We start from the raw sequence: 23,001 nt of genomic DNA, 5'->3' as shown, positions 1-23,001 counted from the left end.
TCCTGGAACTCACATTGTAGACCAGGCTGGCCTTGAACTCAGAAATCCGCCTGCCTCTGCCTCCCGAGTGCTGGGATTAAAGGCATGCGCCACCATGCCTGGCTTGATACTCTACATTTCTGTTTGCTGCATTTTCCTGAAAAGTTTACAGCTGTACTCATCCCATTGTGGTATATATTCATTGTGGGTTCTGTAATGGCTGAAGTAGTTTCCACTCTTCCCAGCTTTAAGTATAACTTCCATTTTCCTATATTCAACATTTGTTGTATCTTTTCTTGGTGCCATTCTGACTGGGCATCTTGCAGTAATTTTGAATGGCTAGCAATGCTGAACACTTCTAAACACCCTCATAGGCCATTTGCACTTCTGTGTTTGAGGGCTATCTGTTCATTCATTAGCTCTTTTATCGATTAGCAGATCTCTCTCTCTCTAATTGTGCAACACACACACACACACACACACACACACACATATATATTCTGGATAAATCTCTCTGTAGTATATGTGGCTCAACTTTTGCTGGCAAAATTAATTCTCATACCATAGGGCATCTTCTAACTCTGTTAACAGTTTTATCTTTGTGAACAGAAACTTTTAAAATTTCATATTGTCTCATTTGTAATTCTTAGGGCTATTTCTTGTATCATTAAAGTCTGGCTCAGAGAGTACTTGCCTGTCTCCATATTGAATTATATTCGCTATCACCTCACTTGCTTTGTATCAGGCTAAGCCTTTAAAATGTATACGTTGCAGCTCACTATCTTCTACTGACGTAAAAGCTAAGTAAACACCACAGGGCATCTGACCCTACAGCAGATCCTTTCTCCTGCTTTGCTGTAACCTGCCAACCTGTGGTCCCCACCAGTGTTTGGTAGATGTCGTTGTGATGGCTTTCTTTGTTTCATAAGAATTAGATTTTAGTGTACCAGCCTCTATGGTGGAACACATTTTTATGGGCAGCCAAAATCCATGTTCCTGGACTGTAGTCACCCATTGGTCTCAGAACAAACCATCTCTTACTGTCTTTGAGTAAGTGCTGTATTTTGGGTCATTACAGTTCTTTTCCCTTGACTTTTAAAAAATTAAGTTCCTCTGTCCCACAGCTTCCATTTTCTTCTAGAGACACTTGCAGGTGTTTGACTACATGTTCCTTTACATTCTGCCAGCCATGTTATTTTGGAATACTTCTCTCTTTATGTGGAAAGTAAATTTAAGTGCTCTCTCCCTCTTGTACTTGTGGGCTCTAACTGGTTCTGTTCGCCTTTTGTATGAATCTGGGATTAAGGAGTTGGGGTTCAGAACTTGGCTGCAGAAACGCAGAGGTGTGGTTCATTATTTTTCAATCTCAGATGATGCCTTCCGTAGAAACCCATTGTAAAATTAAATGAAATAGCAATTGATGAGTCATCATAGTATTTTCTGAAAAACTGATTGTTATCAAAAGGTAAGTCTCTAGTGTCAGATTGTGTTTGTGATCGAAGACCTTGTTGATGGTAGGCTGCTGTTTCTTTAATGTAAGAGTCATATAGGTTCAGCCCCCAGTAACACACGTGTGTACATGCATGCACACATACATACAAACACACAGACTATTGAGCTTGCCAAGGTATGCCAGATGAGTTCTTTTTTTCACTGAGTATAATTTTAGTATAGGTATGGCAGAGATGCTGAATAAATGGCACTACCATGATTGTCATCTCTGACAGCAAACCCAGGACAGTGCTCAGAACTTTCATTATGGAGACAACTGTGCTTTCTCAAAAGTCACCTTCTAGAACTTTGGTGACTGTGTAGTTGTGCAATATATCTTAGAGATGTAGAGTTTTGGCCTCGAGTGATGCTCCATGTTATTTTCTTACCAAGCTGAATGCAGTGAGTGGGTTTTAGCCAGCCTTGGTCATTTAGTCACTCAACTGCGTCTCTCAGAGGTCACTCTGAGATTATAGCATAAGGATTGTCGGCTGCTTCAGCTAGCACAGGCTTCCTTGCACAACCTTTTTCTTACCTGTTTACTACTCCACCCCAAAGGGAAGTAATATCATTATGTAGTAGGTTTCTGTTTTTAAACAATGGTTTGCCTCAGTTGAAGGCAGCTTAGTTTGAGAAAAACAAAAAATGATGTCTTAGTTACATTTCTGTTGCTGTGAAGAGACAGCATGGCCAAGGCAACTTATAAAAGAAAGCATTTAATTGGGGACTAGATTAGTTTCAGAGGCTGAGTCCAATACCACTGTGGCTAGGAGCTTGCTACTAGGCAGGCAGGCAGGCAGGCAGGCATGGGGCTATAGTAGTAGCTGAAAGATTATATCTGATCTGTAGGTTGGAGGCAGAGAGGTGGGGTGGGGGACTGGTATGGGTTTTTAAAACCTCAAAGCCCACTTTCAGTGACACACCTTCTCCAAGGCCACACTTCCTAATCCTTCCTAAAACAGTTCAGTCAACAAGGGACCAAGCATTCAAACATGAGATTGTGGAGGCCATTCTCAATTCAAACCACTACAGGTGATTAGTAAAATTTGGCCTGATGTTATTCTGGATGAAATACACTGTAACAGAAGACTGCTTAGCTTTCTGTTCTTACCTTTAACTAGGTACCAGTTGGAGGATGAGTCTGCCCATTTGGATGAAATGCCACTGATGATGTCTGAAGAAGGCTTTGAGAATGATGAAAGTGATTACCATACATTACCTCGAGCTAGGATAACACGGAGAAAAAGAGGACTGGAGTGGTTTGTCTGTGGAGGATGGAAGTTCCTCTGTACCAGGTTTGTCATCTGTTGCTACCTGATTATTATGTGCACAAGGATTACATATGTAACTACAGCAGCTAGCTTATGTGTTAGGTGTTATGTCTATTATGTTGGTATGAAGACTAAGGAAAATGCCGTCATTGTGGAAGATACTAGCAACATCAATCCACATCAGAGTATACTGTTCTGAAAGGGAAAAATACAATTGATTATTTTATGAGACATTTTAATGATTAAAACCTGGGGAAATGAGGAATTTTGTGCTGATGCATAGTAGGATTTCATTTGGTATGTCAATGTAAATGGCATTCTTTCTTTGTCAAAATGGTTAATATGAACTTTAAAAGTATAAATTAATAAGTTTAATTATTTAATTAATAAGTATAAATTAAAAGTATAATTTAATAACAGTGTAATTATGTGCATTATTCAGCTTTAATGATTTGACTTAGAATAGAATTCTTCTGTTTAATCAAGTTATTAAGTTAAAAATTCTTCAGATTTCAAGGCATTTCCATGGTATTAAGTTAAAGTGGTCTGATTGCCTTTGACTAGATAAAGTGCAACTGTTTGCCTCACATGCCATCGCACGGAGTCACGTGTCCATTAGACTGAATCTTTTAAATGATGAGTTGAGATCATTTGCATTTAAAGTTCTTAAATGAAAAGAAAAGGGGTTTGGTATTGTCTATAAGTTTTTGGTGATGTTCTGTTTTGTTGGATTATTGGGATTTCTTTTCTTTTTCCTGAATTAGTTTTGAGGGCTTTATTGAGTTGCTGTTTTGGACATGGTTCCTTTTAAACCTGATTTATTTATCTGGAGTTCCATGATTCTTCCTTTTCCCCACTTCAGAGTATTCTACTAAGAACTTCCTGTGTGCTGGTTTGGTTATATCATGGATTGCCTTACTTCAAACTCCTTCATCTATCAAGGTTGCAATGCAGCTTTGCAAGAGATTAGTGTTGGTTCACAGTAGTTTACTTTCAGGCCATGGAATATTTCATTCTAAGCTCTTCTGGCTTTTCTGGTTGTTCTAAAAACTCTGGTAATTGTGATATTTCTGCCTTTGTATTTAAGTTGTATTACTCAGGTTGTTTTTAGGATTTTTTTTTTAACTTTATATTTCTGACATCCTCACTGTAGTATGTTACAGAGAGTCTCTTTGCTGTCATGTCTATTTGGCATTATATTACCTCTTATGTTTAGAAGCCTACTTTCTAGAAATTTGGGGGAGTTTTCTGCTATACTGTATTAAATACCCTGTCTATTCCATTCTATTTTACTTCTGCTCTTTCTTTAGCTCCATGAATTCTCAGTTTTGGCCTGTTGACTGCATCAGACTTCTTGGAATAGTGTTCCTGTTCCTTACTTTCCCTTATATGTGTCTCTGGATTATTTTTGTGACTTTGTCCTCCCTCTCTGAAATGTGTTAACGCTGATGTCTGCTGTGGACCTTATTTGGCTGACCATCTCCTTTATTTCAGTTATTTCTGTTTGATTGTTTTTCAGTGTTTCAATCTTGCTAATTTTTCCTCTATATTTCGAACTTCAGTTTTAATTTATTGTTATGTTTATTTTAGAGATTTTCTTGTCAAGGTCTTGGTTAGGATTCTTATTAACTCATGTATATTTGTTTGATCTGATCATTATTCATTTGAACAATAAGACTAAATTCTTTCTTAGACATTTTAGCTCTCTATTTTTGGACTCCCTTCTATGGGCGTTGGTTGGTTGGTGATAGGTCTGGGTGGTAGATGTACCATATTTTTAGTTTGATTTTGTCTTGCTTTATGACTGTTGAAGTGGGTTTATTTTGAGGTCTTCTTCCAAGTCTGTGGGATATTCTCTTTTCTATGAGTCTTCTTAAAGGAATAGATACATGAAGTTCATCTAAGGGGACTGATGACACTTGGTGTTCATTATAGGATAGGTTGCTGAAATGATCCTCTATTGGCTATGTGGCAGTAGTACCAAGGATGGAACTGGACACCTAACACCAAGGTGACCAGATGGGATGAAAACCTGGTCACCCTTTGCATTCTCTGTGCTTGCTAGATACAGGCTATAGAACTTCAGGTCCAAATGAACTCTGTCTTTTCTCTGAAGATGATGGTTAGAGCCACAGTCCCAAAGTAACCCCTGGGGCCATGGTAGTACAGACACTTGTTCCTTCAGCAGCCATTGGAACCTCAGAGATGAGAATCTCATACCCACAGTGACCTTAGAGACTCCCTGGAGTTCCAGACTCCCAGGGGATCCTGGGCACACTGGAGGCCCAGCCCAGCCCTATACTGACCCTCTGAAACCACTGGACTGTATTCCTGGTTGCAGGATGTTCTTTGGTCCTGAGGCCTGAGCACTGTTTCTCTCTGATTCTGCAGGAGCCTGAGACCTGAGCACTGGCTCCCTCTGATGCCACTAATGCTACATACATTAGTATACAAATTTTCTGATTTTTTTCCTCCTTGACAACTTTTGTTTTTAAGTGGAATATATAGCTGTTTTATATTTTATATGTATATAGTACTTTCTTCATGGACTACTAAGAATATATTTGAAAATGAATATCAATAGCAAAAGGACCTGGGTTTAAGAATATTGAAACATCTCAATAAAATCTATAGACGTACTTATAAAGTGCTTTATATGGCTAAACTGTGATCCCATGGAAACAGCTAATAGAACCATCTGTGCTAGGTTGATAATCAGTAGATATGGCATTAATGCATGCGCCATTGCCTTATGGGATGTGTAGCATGAGATATCCTTACAGTCTTCTTGTTTGGCATGGAGGGGTGTCCTATAACAATCACATATTTAGCCATCATCTTGGACCTAATTCTTTTGCTTATATATTTTCAGTTTTAAATGTTTGTTAGTTTGTTTGCAGAATACCAGACATTCTTATATTTGGAATTATTGCAACTACTTGTGGTGGTTCTCACAGCAGATGTATAAAATTTTTTAATTGGAGGAAGACTTTTTATTAGGTATTTACTTCATTTACATTTCAAATGCTATCCCCAAAGTCCCCTATACCCCCCCCCACTCCCCTACCCACCCCTTCTTGGCCCTGGTGTTTCCCTGTACTGGGGCATATAAAGTTTGCAAGACCAAAGGGCCTGCCTCTCCAATGATGGCTGACTAGACCATCTTCTGCTACATATACAGCTAGAGACATGAGCTCTGTGGGTGCTGGTTAGTTCATATTGTTGTTCCACCTATAGGGTTGCAGACCCCTTCAGCTCCTTGGGTATTTTCTCTAGCTCCTCCATTGGGGGCCCTGTGTTCCATCCAATAGCTGACTGTGAGCATCCACTTCTGTGTTTGCCAGGCACTGGCATAGCCTCACAAGAGACAGCTATATCGGGGTCCTTTCAGCAAAATCTTGCTGGTGTATGCAATAGTGTCTGCATTTGGTGGCTGATTATGGGATGGACCCCTGAGTGGGGCAGTTTTTGGATGGTCCATCCTTTCGTCTCAGCTCCAAACTTTGTCTTTGTAACCTCTTTCATGGGAGTTTTGTTCCCTTGGTCTTCCTTCTTGAGTTTCATGTGTTTTACAAATTGTATCTTGGGTATTCTAGGTTTCAGGGCTAATATCCACTTATCAGTGAGTGCATATTATGTGAGTTCTTTTGTGACTGGGTTACCTCACTCAGGATGATACCCTCCAGATCCATCCATTTGCCGAGGAATTTAATAAATTCATTGTTTTTAATAGCTGAGTAGTATTCCATTGTGTAAATGTATCACATTTTCTGTATCCATTCCTCTGTTGAGGGACATCACGGTTCTTTCCAGCTTCTGGCTATTATAAATAAGGCTGCTATGAACATAGTGGAGCATGTGTCCTTATTATTGTGGACGTTGTACATCGTGGTGCGGAGCCTAGTGCGCACCACGATGTACAACGTCCACAAGCAGTGCATTTCTCTGATGATTAAGGATGTTGAACATTTTTTGAGGTGTTTCTCAGTCATTTGATATTCCTTAGTTGAGAATTCTTTGTTTAGCTCTGTGCCCCATTTTTTAATGGGGTTATTTGAATTTCTGGAGTCTGTCTTCTTGAGTTCTTTATATATAATGGATATTAGTCCCCTATCTGATTTAGGATTGGTAAAGATCCTTTCCCAATCTGTTGGTGGTCTTTTTGCCTTATTGACAGTGTCTTTTGCCTCACCGAAGCTTTGCAATTTTATGAGGTCCCATTTGTCAATTCTCGATCTTACAGCACAAGCCTTTACAGTTCTATTCAGGAATTTTTCCCCTGTGCCCATATCTTCGAGGCTTTCCCCCACTTTCTCCTCTATAAGTTTCAATGTCTCTGGTTTTATGTGGAGTTCCTTGATCCACTTAGACTTGACCTTAGTACAAGGAGATAAGAATGGATCAATTCTCATTCTTCTACATGATAGCTGCCAGTTGTGCCAGCACCATTTGTTGAAAACGCTGTCTTTTTGTAGGAAGACTTTTTAATGACTATTTCAGTACAATTAGATTGTTAGGATTATTCCTGGTTCTCAATGGCCCCTGCACATTGAGTAAAACCTTTGGGCTGTAGCATGGGGAAGTGTTCATTTTGTAAGATGACATGAATATTATGTTGTTTTGGTCATGGCAATCAAAGATACTTGCTATTAGATATAATAGTCTAACTTTTAGGAGATAATATGAAAGATAATCAATATTTTGAGAATTATTTAATTATAAATTTTAGAAGATAGATTCTTGATATGTAAATATATTTTATTTAATGCTAGAACACTGCTTTAATTGTAGAAACATTTATGAAAAGCTGATCCTAAAACTTGTCAAGGGAAAGTGTAATTTGTATATTATTGGATTTACTTATTAGAGTTGACAGCATAAAGCATTGTGTATGTCTAAAGGTGTTCTCTGTATAATCAGTGATATATGATACATAGAAATTTTATTAAGGAACTACCCAGTTATTCTTCTAGAGGCTTCTCTTTTGTTCCTTTTACTTTTTAGTGTTTTCTGATGTTTTGCTTACATAACTTTGTCCTAAAAAAATCCCCATAGTTTTTGGTTCTCTGCGTTTTTATCTTAGTTCTACAAGTCAATAAGGTTCACACATCCATTTTTTGGTGAGAGTTAGGGTTTCACATTGTAGCACAGGCTGGCCTGGAACTCACTGTGTTATACAGTCTGGCCTCTGCTTTGGTGCCAGTCTTCCTGTCTCAGTCTCCAAAGTGCTAGGATTACAAGTGTAACTCACCATACCCAGCTCTTAGAGTATTTTTAAATTTTTTATTTATTTTTAGTTTATGTGCATTGGTGTTTTGCCAGCATGTGTGTATATGTGAGATGTTGGATCCTCTGGAACTGGAATTACAGATAGTTGTAAGCTGCCATGTGGGTGCTAGGAAATGAACCCTGGTCCTCTGGAAGAACATCCATCGCTCTTAACTTTTAGGCCATCTCTCTAGCCCTATTAGAGTATTTTTAAAAAATATTTTTGAGGCTTATGCCTTTTTCTCTGAGCATTGGAATCACCTAACTTCTCCTTCTGGTGGAATTTATGGTTGATATGAACAAGTGGGATTTGAGGAGGCTTCAGTCTTTGCACACCTCCAGCCTATTATGAGCATATTTGTTCAGTTCTATTCAGTACTGTGGGACTTGACACTTGCTCTCTAACACCTATTTAATTTTGTCTATGCACAATGACATAATTAGCAATAACACATTTCCTAAGTTTGCAACATATTTTTTAAATGAATATCTTTGTATACTTAACATAGATCTGTCTTTGTATATTTACATATCAGATTAATTATTTGTAGCAGATCAAAATTTTGTAATACAATGTATTCCTGATGAATTACTGTTGAATTTTGAAAGTGGAAAAGAAGTCTTTTTTATAAGTAGCTGTATTCACTTTGAGGTACCTGACCCATAGTTTGTCCTGAGGTGGTGTTCTATAGGATTCACTATAATAATGGGAGCTTCTAGATCTCTTATGTCCCATGGAAGGTAGCTGAAGATCTGAGTTGTCAGTTTTAATTAAAATTAACAAGCCTGTGTGTGGCTACTGGATTGTGTATTGGATAGTGTCAGCATGGGGTCATCTTATACCAGTTCAGTATTCAAGAATGATGACTTTGCAAGGACACCACCAGAAGACCTACAGAGTCAACTAACCTGGGCCACCAGCCAGGGAACATGCAGGTGCTGGGCCTAGGTCCCCTAGATGTTTGTAGCAGATGTGCAGCTTGATCTTTATGTGGGTTTTCTAATAAGTGGATTTCATGGTAGGGCCTCAGTAGGAGAGGATGTGCCTACTCCTGCTGGGACTAGATGTCCCAGGGTGGGATGGTACCTGGGGGGGGGCTCCCCCTTCTGTGAGAAGGGGAGGGGTCTATGGGAGGAGGGATTTCTAAGGCTGGAACTAGGAGGAAGAGGACTGTGGGGCTGCTGTGATTGAGATGTAAAGTGAATAAAAAAATAAATGATTGGGAAAAGAAGAATGGCGACTTTGTAATAGAATGTTCTAAGGTGTAGGGTAATGATAGGTTAGCATTAGACAGATTAAAGTCCAAGGAATATAGACAATCAATGTTGATTGCTAACTATGTAGACTTAGTTTAGACCTTTTAAAAAGCATATACAATATATATATACATATATATATATATATCTTTTGTTTTATGCAGTTGCTGTGATTGGCTAATAAATGTTTGTCAAAGGAAGAAAGAGCTAAAAGCTCGAACGGTATGGCTCGGATGTCCAGAGAAGTGTGAAGAGAAACATCCTAGGAATTCTATCAAAAATCAGAAATACAATGTATTTACCTTTATACCTGGGGTAAGATGATCACATCTTCAGTGTCAGTTGATGTCCCAGCTTTTGCCTTCTGGAGACACATGTAGAAACTCTGCTTGTTGATATCACTGTTTGGTAGTTTCATCCCTCCCCATTTCAAATACTTTATATTTTCTTGGCTCTGTCTACTTAAGAAAATGCATACTTTTATTATTGCTTTCAGTTCTTATTAAACATTCATGTTATAAGAATATAAAATTATAGAAATAGTAAAGAACAGGTAAGCACATTTTAATTCTTGGGACACTTGATATTTGTTTGGAGGGAAAATTAGAATAAATGTTGAAGCCTGTCAAGAAATTTAACAAAGGAAGTATACAATTTGTTCACGTAGTAAAATGTGTATTTATTTATAGACACCTTTTTATATCAAGCTGTTAATCTCATGCCATGTTACATTGTTAACTCATTAGTTACCTGGAATTGAGTGTATTGTTAAATTTAAATACTTAAGTTTAAATATATTAATTAATTTTTATTTCTACTATTTTTAATTAAATTATAAAACTGGGTTTATCATTTGGAATATTGGATTAGTTTTTGCTTTCTATATATCATTTCCTATTTTAATAAGTTCATGCTTCTTTATGAGTGTAAAGGTAGCTGATGTGGATTATATGTCTTTTTATTTTACAGTAACTTGTTTTCTTTCTAATCATTGATTCTTAGAAAGTAAGATGGCTATCTGTAGAAAAAAATTATCACGTATCTTATATTTCTGTAACAAAAATTTTGGCAAAGTATAGCTGTTAATTCTTACTCTATTTTGTAAGAAAAGCTCCTTATTATGTAGGATAAAAGCTGCTTTATCTTTTATGTTTAATAAAGTAATTACAATGAATTTCTTTTGGATCATAATGGTCCTCCCAACTCCGGGTTCCCAACCATTCACTAATAGGCTTGATCTCCATAATCAAAAGAGCAATCTTTTATTAGTACAGTAAAATGTAAACTGTCTTTCAGCGGGTAAATAGTCTCATCTTTTTTTAAACAAAGCTACTATTTCTCCTTAAGTGTAAATTATTGAATACAAAGTGTCTAAGAATGATACATTGTCCTAAAGATTATTAAGGTCATTGAGTATTTTGTAAAATATTGGTCATAGTTAAAGTCAGTAGTGTAACTCAACTTTGATGAGTATGCGTTCCCACAGCCATTGGCTGCATTCTGAGAATACCTGTTGATGGCTCTGCACAATGCCTGGTTACTGTGTGTGTGATTTCCTTCCTTATCAAGTCTCTGAAAATAGTCTTTTCATCTAAAATGTAGTATTTCAGAAACATTTAGTAATTACACAGTAGGAATTCTATGCCATTTTTAGCACAAATGGCAATTTCTGAATTGCTAATAGATATAATTTGTGCTGAGATTTTATAGAAATTGCTGAAGAAAAAGAGCTTTCTTTCCTGCTGAGATTAATTTATGAAATAATTCAAAACATTTTTAGACAGCAATTGAGCATGATTATGGATATAAACATATTGAGTGTAACTTTCTGTTACACACAGAATTGTATGATGATGCAGGTATTTCAATATGTATAAACTGGTTCTAGCTCTTTAAGCCAACAGAAACCATTTAACCCATTGATTTCTTGTTGAAATTGCTGTGTCTTTCACCTAGCATAAGGAATGCCTTCCAAGGAGATTTTGATTTGCAAGCTTAACTGAAAATAGACTGCCTTTTGAATTCTTTCTCTCTCTCTTTCTTTCTTTCTTTCTTTCTTTCTTTCTTTCTTTCTTTCTTTCTTTCTTTCTTTCTTTCTTTCTTTCTTTCTTTCTTTCTNTCTCTTTCTTTCTTTCTTTCTTTCTTTCTTTCTTTCTTTCTTTCTTTCTTTCTTTCTTTCTTTCTTTCTTTCTTTCTTTCTTTCTTTCTTTCTTTCTTGATAGAGTCTCTTTATATAGTCCGGTCTGTCCTCAAACTCAGTATATAGACCAGGCTGGCCTTGAGATCCTCCTGGCTCTGCCTCCCCAGTACTGGGATTAAAGGCACGTGCTAGCTATTATTATGTGTTCTTAACTGTAACTCCAATAGATTCTTTTTAAAATAATCTTTTTTTCTTTTTCTTTCTCTTTTTCTTTTTTTTCTTTTTCTTTTTTTCTTTTTTTTTTTGCAATGCTGTGATGAAAGCTAGGGCCTCGTGTATGCTGACCCAGTTCTGTCACTGAGCTGTTCTCTTTAGCTATTACTTTCTGGAGGAGACTCTATTTGAGTAAACAGGCAAATAAACCTTTCTAGTTTTAGCAGTTTTAAAGTTATTAAATGATGAAAATTATTTCATATTTGAAAATAATGTGAGAAATCAAGTACTAAAAGACACTAAAGAGTATATATTTATACTCTTTTATATGTTAAAGAGCCTGTTATTTTTTCCTGAAAGCTGCTCTGTTGTTTACTGGGTTCTATTTTGAATCAGTCAAGTATCATGTAGTCATACTTGGATCCATTGGCTTGTTTACTATATATTTATTTGTAAAGCTCAGTGTCTGTGCTAAAAAGTACACTAGTATCTTATGTGTATGTGTATGCATGTATATATATGTATGTACACACACATATATATATACACAAATGCACACACATACACATAAGATATATGTGTATATATTACATATATGCACATATACATATATGTATATATGTCAAAATTAATTTACTCTGAACCATCATATTTTTACAGTTGGAAATATGTTTGCATGCTAATTGATTAAAGTATTAATACATTTTTCTTAAAGAGGTTATAGATTTTCTTTATTCCTTTTTAGGTTTTGTATGAACAATTCAAGTTTTTCTTGAATCTCTATTTTCTGGTAGTGTCCTGCTCACAGTTTGTACCAGCATTGAAAATTGGCTACCTCTACACCTACTGGGCTCCTCTGGTAAAATACTTCTATAGTTATATTTCATTTTTTAACACTTAGCATATACTTTTAATATTGAGGTGACTGGGATAAATCAACTGTACTTGAACATTTGTTAAAGAACATGCTGAGTTTAGTGACTTAACTCCCGAGTCCTATAGTGTGTTGTCAGTGTCCCTGCCAGCACAGCTGCCGCTGTGTATGTCCTTGCTTCTGCCTGGGTCCTGTGCACCCGGACTCGGGTAGCAGTAGCCTGCCTGCCCCTGTTTTCTCCTGTGCTCTGCAGCTACTGCCAGTGGTGCTGGTTGGCTCCGTTGATTACTCTCCTGACACTCACCTGATGGTGAGTTCTAAGCTATTTGACTGCAGGGTAGTATCTGGTATTTTTGCCCAGTAAATATTGTTTTTTGAAAGGCTGGTAATGGTATACCTCTTATACATGTATTCTGTTTTTGTAGTTTTATGCTTTGTTGATTATTTTGGTTGCTCTTTTTTCTGTTAGATCAGTGGTTCTCAAATTGTGGTTCATGACCATTTTTTTCACAGGGGTCGCCTAAGACCATTGGAAAACACAGATATTTACATTCTGATTCTTCACAGTAGCAAAATTTCAGTTATGAAGTAGTAAACAAAAATAATTTGATGGCTGGGGTCATCACAGCATAAGGAATGTATTAAAGGGTTGCAGCATTAGGAAGGCTGAGAACCACTGGGTTAGATAACTAGAGGCAATACAACGGATACAGTTACTCCCCGTGTACAAGTGCTCACATCTCCCCAACATGGGACCTTTAGAGTTGAATGTCTGAGTGGTCTATTCTGGAGCTGGTCCATGCTGGCTATGTATGTCCCTTTCCTAACCAGAGACTTCCCAGTGGGGCCATAGACCTTTGTTCCAGCCCAGGCTTAGTCCTCATCATTAGTAAAGTCATACTGAGGTGGTGTTAGTTACTGCCTACCCATCGAGCCATAAGAGAACAGTAAACTTGAGGAGTGCCAGCACCAGTCCATAACTGTTTGGAATATAGACACAAAGTTATGAGTAAATGAATGAAATCATATTTCACTTGATAGAAGTTAGGCTTAAGGAGACATTGTCACAGATCTGGGATCAAAAGTGACATACGGCATACCTTTACTGTAATATGGCAGTCTGTCTGGGCCACCATTTGCAGGGTTGTCAGTGTATATGGAAGACCTTTAAAATGAACTTACTGTTTTGAAGGGATTTATTCTTTAGAGGTGTGGTGATTGGTAAGACAAAAGAATGCTTAGTATTATTTTTGAGTAAGTTTTAAAATAGAACCGCAAAGACTATGAAACCAGGAAGGAGCCCACAAGAGGGACAGAGATGTGTTGGGGAATGTCGGGAGACCAGTGGGGCACATAAGGCATGAGAGCAGAAAGGATGCAGTAGGGAGTGGGTAGAGGCGCACAGGGTAGGGAGCACCATAGAGGATAAGTTAGGCCAGACAAAGTTTGTTTGAAAAGGCTGTAATGAAACCGAACACTGTGCATGCGCATAAAAATGTATTGAGTGTGTAGGATGAGTATGCAGTTCTTTTGACCAGGTTCTTTGTATCCAGTACTAGTATGGGTAATGTTGATACATCAGTGAACAAAGCTAGATGAAGGCCTATCCTAGTAGACCTTTAATTGTCAGGGAGAAGATAGCCCAGAAACAGCTACACAGTGCTAGGTTTCTTAGTCATGGCTGAAAAGAAGAAAACAGGAAACAGAAGAAAGGGTAGAAGAAGATAGAGGTAGGTTTGGTAAGATTGGGTCAGGGGAGGTGTTTTGGAGTGAGTGGCAATTGAATGACAAGATAGTTGGCCTTGTACAGAGTAGGACAAGAGTTTCAGGCAGAAGTAACAGCAGTTGTGTGTGTGCCATGCTCCAGGGCATGAGCTGGCTATCCTGCAGGAGAGTGTGAGTGGGAGGATACAGAGGTTGGAAAGGCTAAGAGGGGTAATGGGTTAGTTTCTCCAGGGCATGAACATGTGGCTTACTATAGCAGAACACTATGGATAAGGAGACAGTACCTGAGACTGTGAGTGGAACAGGGTGGGATTTTTCTCTGGTGAATGTAAACCAGTGTGCATGTTTACACAGAAAGTAGAAGAGTAATTCAGATAAGTGACTGTGGTGGTTGAATATTGATTGACAACTTGACTGGACTGCTGTATGCCCTGGAGGTTAGGAAAGCACATGTATTTGTGAGATAATTAGCTTTACATCATGGGGACTCTGGTCTAGAGTTGCTCTGCTCTCTCTGCTGTGATGGACTGACACATAAGCTAAAATATAAAAACAAACATTTCTTTCCCTCAGTTGTCTCTCTTGGGTATGTTCTCACAGAGGTGTGAAGAGAGGGAGTAGATGACTGTACTCTTCCCTCTAGACGTATCTTTTGAACTGAATGTGAGGTTGTAATTTTCTGCATTTCTTAGTAACTTTTATGACTCAGGAATATATCATTAAAATAGCATGCACTATTGTCTTGCATGCTTTAAAACTATTTTATGTTACTTTGCAACATGCTTTTCTGGCTAAACATAGGCTTATAAAATTAGGCCACGTTTGCACATGTATATGTGTCCATTTTGTTTTTCATGTCTCTATGTTTTTAAAATAAGATTACATTATATCTTTCTTATCTAGTCTCTTGATAGGTTGTTTCTAAATTTTGTGAGCAGAGATTGCTGTAACTAATAATTTGTTTATTCATAACTCCTCATGTACATTTGGAAAATGATATGTATGCTACATACGTCCAAGGAGTTTATTATAATGTTTTATTGATTTGTTTATTTTTGACACATTTCTCACTATGTAGGCTTATGTGTCCTATAACTCATTATATAGACTGGCCTCAAATTCACAATGATATGCCTGCCTCTCTCTCCCAGTGCTAAAGGTACATTAAAGGTACATTGCCATGTTGGGATTATTTTGATTACTTTCTGGTGAAGGCAGTATTTAACATTAAAGAAAATTTTACAACAGGGAAAGTATTTGATAATACTGAAAACAACTATGTTTATGACTTTAATGTGTTTATTTCTTGCCTCTTTTTCTATAGTCTTGCTTACCATTTAAGTACTATTTGTAGTTTAGGTTAAACCTTTGCCCTTTGGTCTGGGACTCCCTATGTAGACCTTTCTGGTCCCAGCTCATAGAGATCTGTCTGCACCTGCCTTCCAGTGCTTTCCTCCAGGGCTAAGTCCAAAGGAAGAGCCTTTTATTTGGATACTTACGAAAGAATTTTATTTGATATTTTCATAAAGTTGGTTATTTCAGTCATGGTTGGAATGAGTGTATGTATTTGTGTGTGTGTGAGTGTGTGTGTGCACGTGTGTACGTTCTTATGCATGCCCAGAGCATATTGTACACCAAGGCAGCTTTCCTTGCTTTCATGTTTGTACTGATTTCCAACTCTGGTTCCATTTTAAGTCTGTTAGCTTGAATTTTCAGGCACGGGTTTGTTTTTGAAGTGCTTTTTAATTTTTTGGCATGTAAGATTTAACATTAATTGTATTTAGATAGTATTTTAATTAATATGGAACCATGTCATTATTCATGTAAAGAGTAGAAGTGAAAAGCCCTTTTGTGTGTTACTTTTGACAGGTCTTTAATTCTGCTGTCATAGTTAGATCTAAGAATTGAGCTATTTTTATGATGTTTTCTTTTGTTTCTTGGTTTTGCAGTAGCAAAATTTGTATCTGAGGGATAAGAAGAATGACTACTGATGAATATTTGTAGTGCTTGCATGTATCTTATCATTTGATTTAGCAGAAATCTAAAAGAGTGAACACATAGGTTCATCTTCAAATCCAAGAAAGAGGCTTCTCGTATGTTGGCTTTGAAATACAAACTTACCAAAGAAATTAAAAAAATAACCATATGGGATTTATTATAGAATTATAAGATAAGCTCATTATTTTAAATTATTAAATATTGTTACTATAATAAATTCACAAATCAAGACATCACACAGCTAGATTAAGGAAGTCAGTCACCCAAACATGTGCCCAGTCCCAAACTCTACATCTCAGTGAAATAAAGAGTAGACATTCTAAAAGCATGGGGCTTTGCTTAGGGTTTTGCATTTTATTTAGAATTTCATGTGCCTACTCATTGTGCTAGACCAAAAAGTCTATTCTTTAGTAATAGCTAAGGGGATAGCTAGGAGATAAGAAGATAAAAAGAGTAGAAAAGCTGGGGTTAGGTCTTACACAAGATATGTCGCATACAAAACAAGTTTATTAAGAATCATACATGTTTAATTTGCAAGGGAAAAATGGAACATAGTAAGAAGAAAGCTGTCATACAATGAGATGAGGTTTGTAGGAAAGTAATCAAGCAGTGTTGCACAAAGGTTACACAGGTTATCTCAAGGACATTTGCAGACCACAGCTGTCTCAAGACTAATAACCAGAACTCCTTAGCATTGGAAAAGTTAGGTTCTCGGGATTTAGAGCCTCCATTCTCCTAAAACTTTAACTCCAGTGCAGTATTGGTTCTGCCAAATCCATTCCTGGTTTTAGAGAACAGTCTGTTCTTCTTCAGTACCCAGGACCTCAGGGGAGCCTAGTGCTCAATATCACCACAGAAACAACTCTCCCACCTCCGAAATACTATGACAAATGAAACTAGGAAAACCATAAGCTTTATGACTTGTTGTGTGATTCCTGTATCCTTTGTCTCCATTCTGTCCTTCCCCATCACCTGATTTTACCTCATTTTAGTTTTCTTTCTAAGTGTTCTGCTCTACCCACACTCAATTCTGTTCATGTATGTACATATATACATTACAGGTTTGGATCTACATATAAGGGTAAACATGTTTTTTTCTGATGTGGGTGACCTTGCTTAATATTATATAAGTCTGTCTATTTTCTGTTAATTTCATAGTTTCATTTTTTTTTCTTACCCCTGAATAACTATTTTTTTTAAATGTTCATCATCCCTGTTTACTAGGGAAATGCTCTTAAAACTACCTTGATATACCACCTCTCCTGAGAAAGGATGGTTATCAAGAACTTTGTCAACAAATGTTGGAGAGGATATGAAGAAATAAACCCTTACTCATGGCTGGTAGAAGTACAAGTTATTGCATGCCACTTTTATGGAAATCATTTGGGAGGTTCCTCAAAAATGATAAATAGAACTATCATGTGACCCAGCTATTTCTCTTCTGAACGTATAGTCATAGAATTCCATAGCCTAGCATAGAGATATTTGCACATCCATGTTTAGTGCTGTTTGATTTATGATGGCAATGAAATGGAACCAGTCATGGTGTTTGTAAGCAGGTGAATGGATAATGAAAATATGGAACATAGAAAATGGAGTAATAATCAGCTCTAAAACTTAATTAAAAAAATTAAGTTCACAGATATTTGTAGATCTTTTTTTATTAAAATAAAAAATAATTTTAAAATCTTAACCAGAAAACTAAGAATATAAATTCTATAATCTGTATATACATCTTTTAAAAAACCGATGTCCAGGGCACATTTTTTGGGAGGGTAGCTTTCAAGACAGGGTTTCTCTGTGTAGCCCTGGCTGTCCTCGAACTCAGAAATCTGCTTACCTCTGCCTCCCAAGTGCTGGGATTAAAGGCATGCGCCACCATGCCCGGCTCAGGGCATATTTTCTTTATACACATTTTTGTATTTTGAAATCTTTTCTCTGCTTGCTCTCATGTTTAGTCACATTGCTCAGAGAATGAAGTTAATTAGCATTTCTAGATTTTTCTTATCTGAAAGCCACTAAAACATAAAACCATCTTTTAGCTGGTGCTCATAAAACTGAGAGTCTACTGTCCACTACTTTATAGTAAATAAATTACTTCAAGCGTAGTGTATTCCCTCTACTTTGTAGCTAATTTGGAAATTTTAAATTTTATTTATAAATACAGGTGTTTTGCCTGCATGTGTATCCGTAGGTCAGAAGAGGACATTGGATCACCTTTTGCCATGTATGTGCTGTGAATTAAACCCATGTCCTCTGAAAGAGCATCTGGTGCTCTTAATTGCTTGATCCATCTCTCTCATACCCCCAAACTGCAATACTTTAAAAATTAGTATTATTCTCATTGATGTTACTAGTTAGCTTTATTTCTGAACTACTTTCTCTTGAGCTTTTCCGTATGCCCAGAAACATAAAATGAAAATAAAGTATTGTGTTGTTTTTAACATTGTGGGTTAGAGTAAAAATCATTTTTAGTTAGTGAGGGTGACCGGATCTATACTTAGGGAAGACTCTTGTATTTGTATACATATGTTTATGTGTATCTGTTGTATGTACTTGTGTGCATGTATGTGGAAACCAGAGATCACAGAGGCAGGAGAATCTCTGAGTTCAAGGCCAGCCTGGTCCACAGAGCACATTCTAAGATAGCTAGAGTTACAAAGAGAAACCCTATTTCACAAAAAAAAAAAAAAAAAAANAAAAAAAAAAAAAAAAAGAGAGAGAGAGAGAAAGAGGGAGGGAGGGAGGGAGACAGGAAGGAAGGTTGGCAGGCAGGCAGGAAACTGGTTTCTATGGGATGGTAATAAAATATAATAAGATAAATCAAAAACTAACATGCAAGTTTGGACCAAAGAAAGAGTCCAGGAGAAGGCACAAGAAACTCAGACACATTTCTTCATATGCTTGGGAATCACATAAAAACAGTAACTGGAACTCTGTCATCAGTAAGGTTAAAACAAAAGTGTGTGTGTGTGTGTGTGTGTGTGTGTGTGTGTGTGTGTACATATACATACACATATATAATGAAATTAAAAGGGATAGATAAAATTTAAAAAAGAAGATTCCTGATATGACATTATGAGACAGGGAACCCCCCAAATGCTCTTGAGTTAATTTTCTTTTGGCCACCCACTGCTGGGCATGCAGCTACCTGTAAGAGTAGTTTGTTTCCCCAGTGAGACTCCCTTGGAGGGAACTAAATCTTCATTTGTAAATGATTATCAACTGCAGCTAGATCTGGGTTAGGGATGGGGGCATGTGTCCACTTCTCCTTTCAGCTCTAGAACCACAACCGGTGCAGGCCCAGTGGATGGTGCCCTCAGTGTGTGAGCTCCTGCTTTGTGCCTGTTCATGCAGAGGGCCTTGTTTCCTTGGTTGTCCTCCATCCCCTCTGGTGCTCACACTCTTTCTGTCTTTTCTCCTTTGGTATTCCCAGAGCCCTGGGGGGAGGGGAGTTTGGGGATTTGGTGGAGACTTCCTGTTTAGGACTGAGTGTTCCAAGATCTCTCACTACATAAATGTCTACTTGGGAGTCCCTGCTTTGTGCTTCTCTGATGATGACTTTGGAAGGTGCTGATCTATGAGTGTAGCAGAATGACATTAGGAGTTCATTTACTGCAACAGTTTTGTTTGCTTGTTTGTTTGAACAGTAGTATTTGGTTTCACCTTAGGTCTCTGGGCTGTAGACTCTGGGTTTTGGTCATCCAAGCAGTGTTGGACATGGATTCTATCTTGCGGAGTGGGCCTCAAGACAAAGCAGAAATTGTTCGGTTACTCTAACAAGCTTTGTGCCAGCCTTGTGCTAGCGTACCTTGTAGGCAGAGCACTGTCATTGATCAAGGGGTTCTAGCTATGGTCCTCTCTTCTTTTCTAGTTTTGTTAATTTGGATATTCTCTTTCTGCTGTTTTGGATTAAGGTTTGTCAGTTTTACTGGTTTTTCTCAACCAGTTATTTGTTTCATTGATTCTTTGTTCCTCATTTTTTTTTGTTTCTTTTTTAAGGATTTTGTTGTTAAGTTTGATTATTTTTTGCTGTCTTCTCTTTTTGGGTGTGATTTCTTCTTTTTGTTCTAGAGTGTTCATGTGTTGTTTGCTAGTATGAGATTGCTCCAATTTTTTTTTTTTTGGTAGACATTTAGTGTTATGAGCTTGCCTGCTAGAACTTCCTTACTTCCTTCTTTGTGTCCCATAAATTAGGGTATGATCTGTGTTTTCATTCAATTCCAGAAAGTCTTTCTTTTTTTTTTCTTGATCCATTTTTCATTCAAGAGTTGTTCATTTTCCTTGAATTTATAAGCTTTCTATTTTTTCTGATAGAAAAAAAAAATCTTGTTGATATCCATTTTCCCAGTAATTTATTTACTTTATGTCCCCCCACCCCAGTACCCTTCCCAGCCCTCCCTTCCTCCTCCTCCTCCACTCTCTTTTCCTCTGAGGAGGAGACATCTCCCCGCTACCCCCACCAACCAACCCTAGCCCATCAAGTCACTGCAGGACCAGGCTCATCCTCTCCACGGAGGCCAGACAAGGCAGCCCAGTTAGGGGAACAGGATTCACAGGCAGGAAACAGAGTCAGGGACAGCCCTGGCTCTAATTGTTGGGGGATCCAAACAAAGACTAAGCTGTTCATCTCCTATATATGTACAGGGAGATCTAGGTCCCGCCTGTGAATGCTCCTTGGTTGGTGGTTCAGTCTCTGAGAGCCTCCAAGGGTCCATGTTAGTTGACTCTGCTGGTCTTCCTGTGGAGTCTCTATCCTCTCTGGGTCCCTCGATCCTTTTCTCAATTCTTTCACAAGACTCCTTGAGCTCTGTCTAATGTTTGGCTGTGGGTCTCTGCATCTGTTCCCATCAACTGCTGGGTAGAACTCTCAGAGGACAGTTATGTGAGGCTCCTGTCTACAAGCATACTAGACTATCATTAGTAATTGGTTCTTGCACATGGGATGGGTCTCAAGTTGGCCAGTCATTGGTTGGCCATTCCTGTAGTCTCTGTTCCATCTTTGTCCCTGCACTTCTTGTAGGAAGGACAGTTTTGGGGTCAGAGATTTTTGTGGGTGGGTTGGTTTCCCTACCCTTCCACTGTGAGTCCTGCCTGGCTACAGGAGGTGGCCATTTCAGGCTCCATGTCCCCCACTTCTAGGAGTCTCAGCTAGAGTCATCCTCATATACTCCTGGAGACTTCCCTTATCCCAGGTCTCTGGCAAGTCATAAAGACCATCCCCTACCCCCCCACACACTGATTTCCATTCACTCTTCTGACCCTCTCTCCCCAGCTCACCCTAAACCTGATCCGACCCTCTTCCCCTCCCCATCTCTTCTCCCACCCAGTTTCAGTCTTACTCCGTCCTGGTCAGATAGGGTGCATGCTGGTTTTAGGTTGCCTTTATCTCTTGTGACTTGCTGCTTTGTGTCTGACCATGTGTTCAGTTTTAGGAAAGTTCCACAAGGCGCTGACAAGAAGGTGTATTGTTTTCTTTTGGGGTAAAAAAGCATTCTATAGACAATTGTTAGGGCCATTTAGTTTAACATCTGTTAGCTCCAGCACTTCTCTGTCTAGTTTTTGTCTGGATGACCTGTCTGTTTTAAGAGCAGGATATTGATGTCTCCTACTATCAGTGTGTGCAGGGCAATATGTGATTTAAGTTAATTGTTTATGAATTTAGGTGCTCTTGTGTTTGTTGCATACATTTTAGAATTGCAATGTCCTTGTACTGGCTAGTTTTGTATCGACTTGACACAGCTGGAGTTATCACAGAGAAAGGAGCTTCAGTTGGGGAAATGCCTCCATGAGATCCAGCTGTGGGGCATTTTCTCAATTAGTGATGGGGGGGTCCCCTTGTGGGTGGTGCCATCTCTGGTTCTACAAGAGAGCAGGCTGAGCAAGCCAGTAAGGAACATCCCTCCATGGCCTCTGCATCAGCTCCTGCTTCCTGACCTGCTTGAGTTCCAGTCCTGACTTCCTTGGTGATGGTATGGAAGTGTAAACTGAATAAACCCTTTCCTCCCCAACTGCTTCTTGGTCATGATGTGTGTGCGGGAATAGGAACCCTGACTAAGACAGTCCTTTTGGATTTTTTCCCTCAGTGAGTATGTTCCTTTCTTTCTCTTCTGTTTAGTGTTGAAGTCTATGTTTCTCAGATGACTGTACCTGCTTGGAGTATCTTTTTCAACCTTTTACCCTGAGGTGATATCTGAATTGGCTGTTGTGTTTTTTTGTATGCAGCAGAAGGATTAACCCCCCCCCCTTTTTTTTTTTTTTTTTTTTTTTTTTTATCTATTCTGCTTGTCTGTTGAGGAATTGAGGCCATAGACGTGGAAGGATATCAATGCGCACGAAGTTTTTGTTGGTTCCTGTTATTTTGTTTTGGTAGTGGTGGTGGTGATGTGTATGAGTGTTTCCTCCCTTGATTTGCTTCTCCGGGATTATTTATTCCTTGTGTTTTGTTGAGTGTGGAATTTCCTTCTAACACCTTTTGTAGGGCTAAGTTTGTGACAGTTTGGTTTTTATCGTGGAGTGTCTTATTTTCTTCATCAATGCAATTGAAAATTTTGCTCAGTTATAGTCTGAGCTGACATCAGTGGTCTTTGAGTTTTTAGAACATTTCCAGGCCCTTCTCGCTTTTAACATCTTCATAGAGAAGCCAGTCCTTATTCTAATTGGTCTGTCTATGTTTTACTTGTTTTATCCTCTTTTGGTTTTTAATATTCTTTCTTTGTTTCATACATTTAATGTTTTCATTGTTATACACTGAGGGGATTTTTTTTTTCCTCCTGGTCCAGTCT

General features: G+C 38.1%; 1 protein-coding gene across 3 annotated transcripts in view; it reads left to right on the top strand.

Moving 5' to 3' along the window:
- Positions 1-23,001, top strand: part of Atp9b (ATPase phospholipid transporting 9B (putative)) — a 207,808-nt gene that overhangs the window by 18,272 nt on the left and 166,535 nt on the right. For all 3 annotated transcript variants that reach the window (XM_029546803.1, XM_021214520.2, XM_021214521.1), the window contains exons 2-4: positions 2,592-2,765; positions 9,431-9,581; positions 12,365-12,478. In XM_029546803.1, the coding sequence (XP_029402663.1) occupies positions 2,592-2,765; positions 9,431-9,581; positions 12,365-12,478 (439 nt within the window). The remainder of the gene's footprint in view (positions 1-2,591; positions 2,766-9,430; positions 9,582-12,364; positions 12,479-23,001) is intronic.

Source organism: Mus pahari, chromosome 15 (genome assembly GCF_900095145.1).
Source record: "Mus pahari chromosome 15, PAHARI_EIJ_v1.1, whole genome shotgun sequence".
NCBI classification, from domain to species: domain Eukaryota; kingdom Metazoa; phylum Chordata; class Mammalia; order Rodentia; family Muridae; genus Mus; species Mus pahari.
The sequence above is the reverse complement of the archived record's forward strand: the minus strand, read 5'-3'. Positions and strand labels throughout refer to the sequence as shown.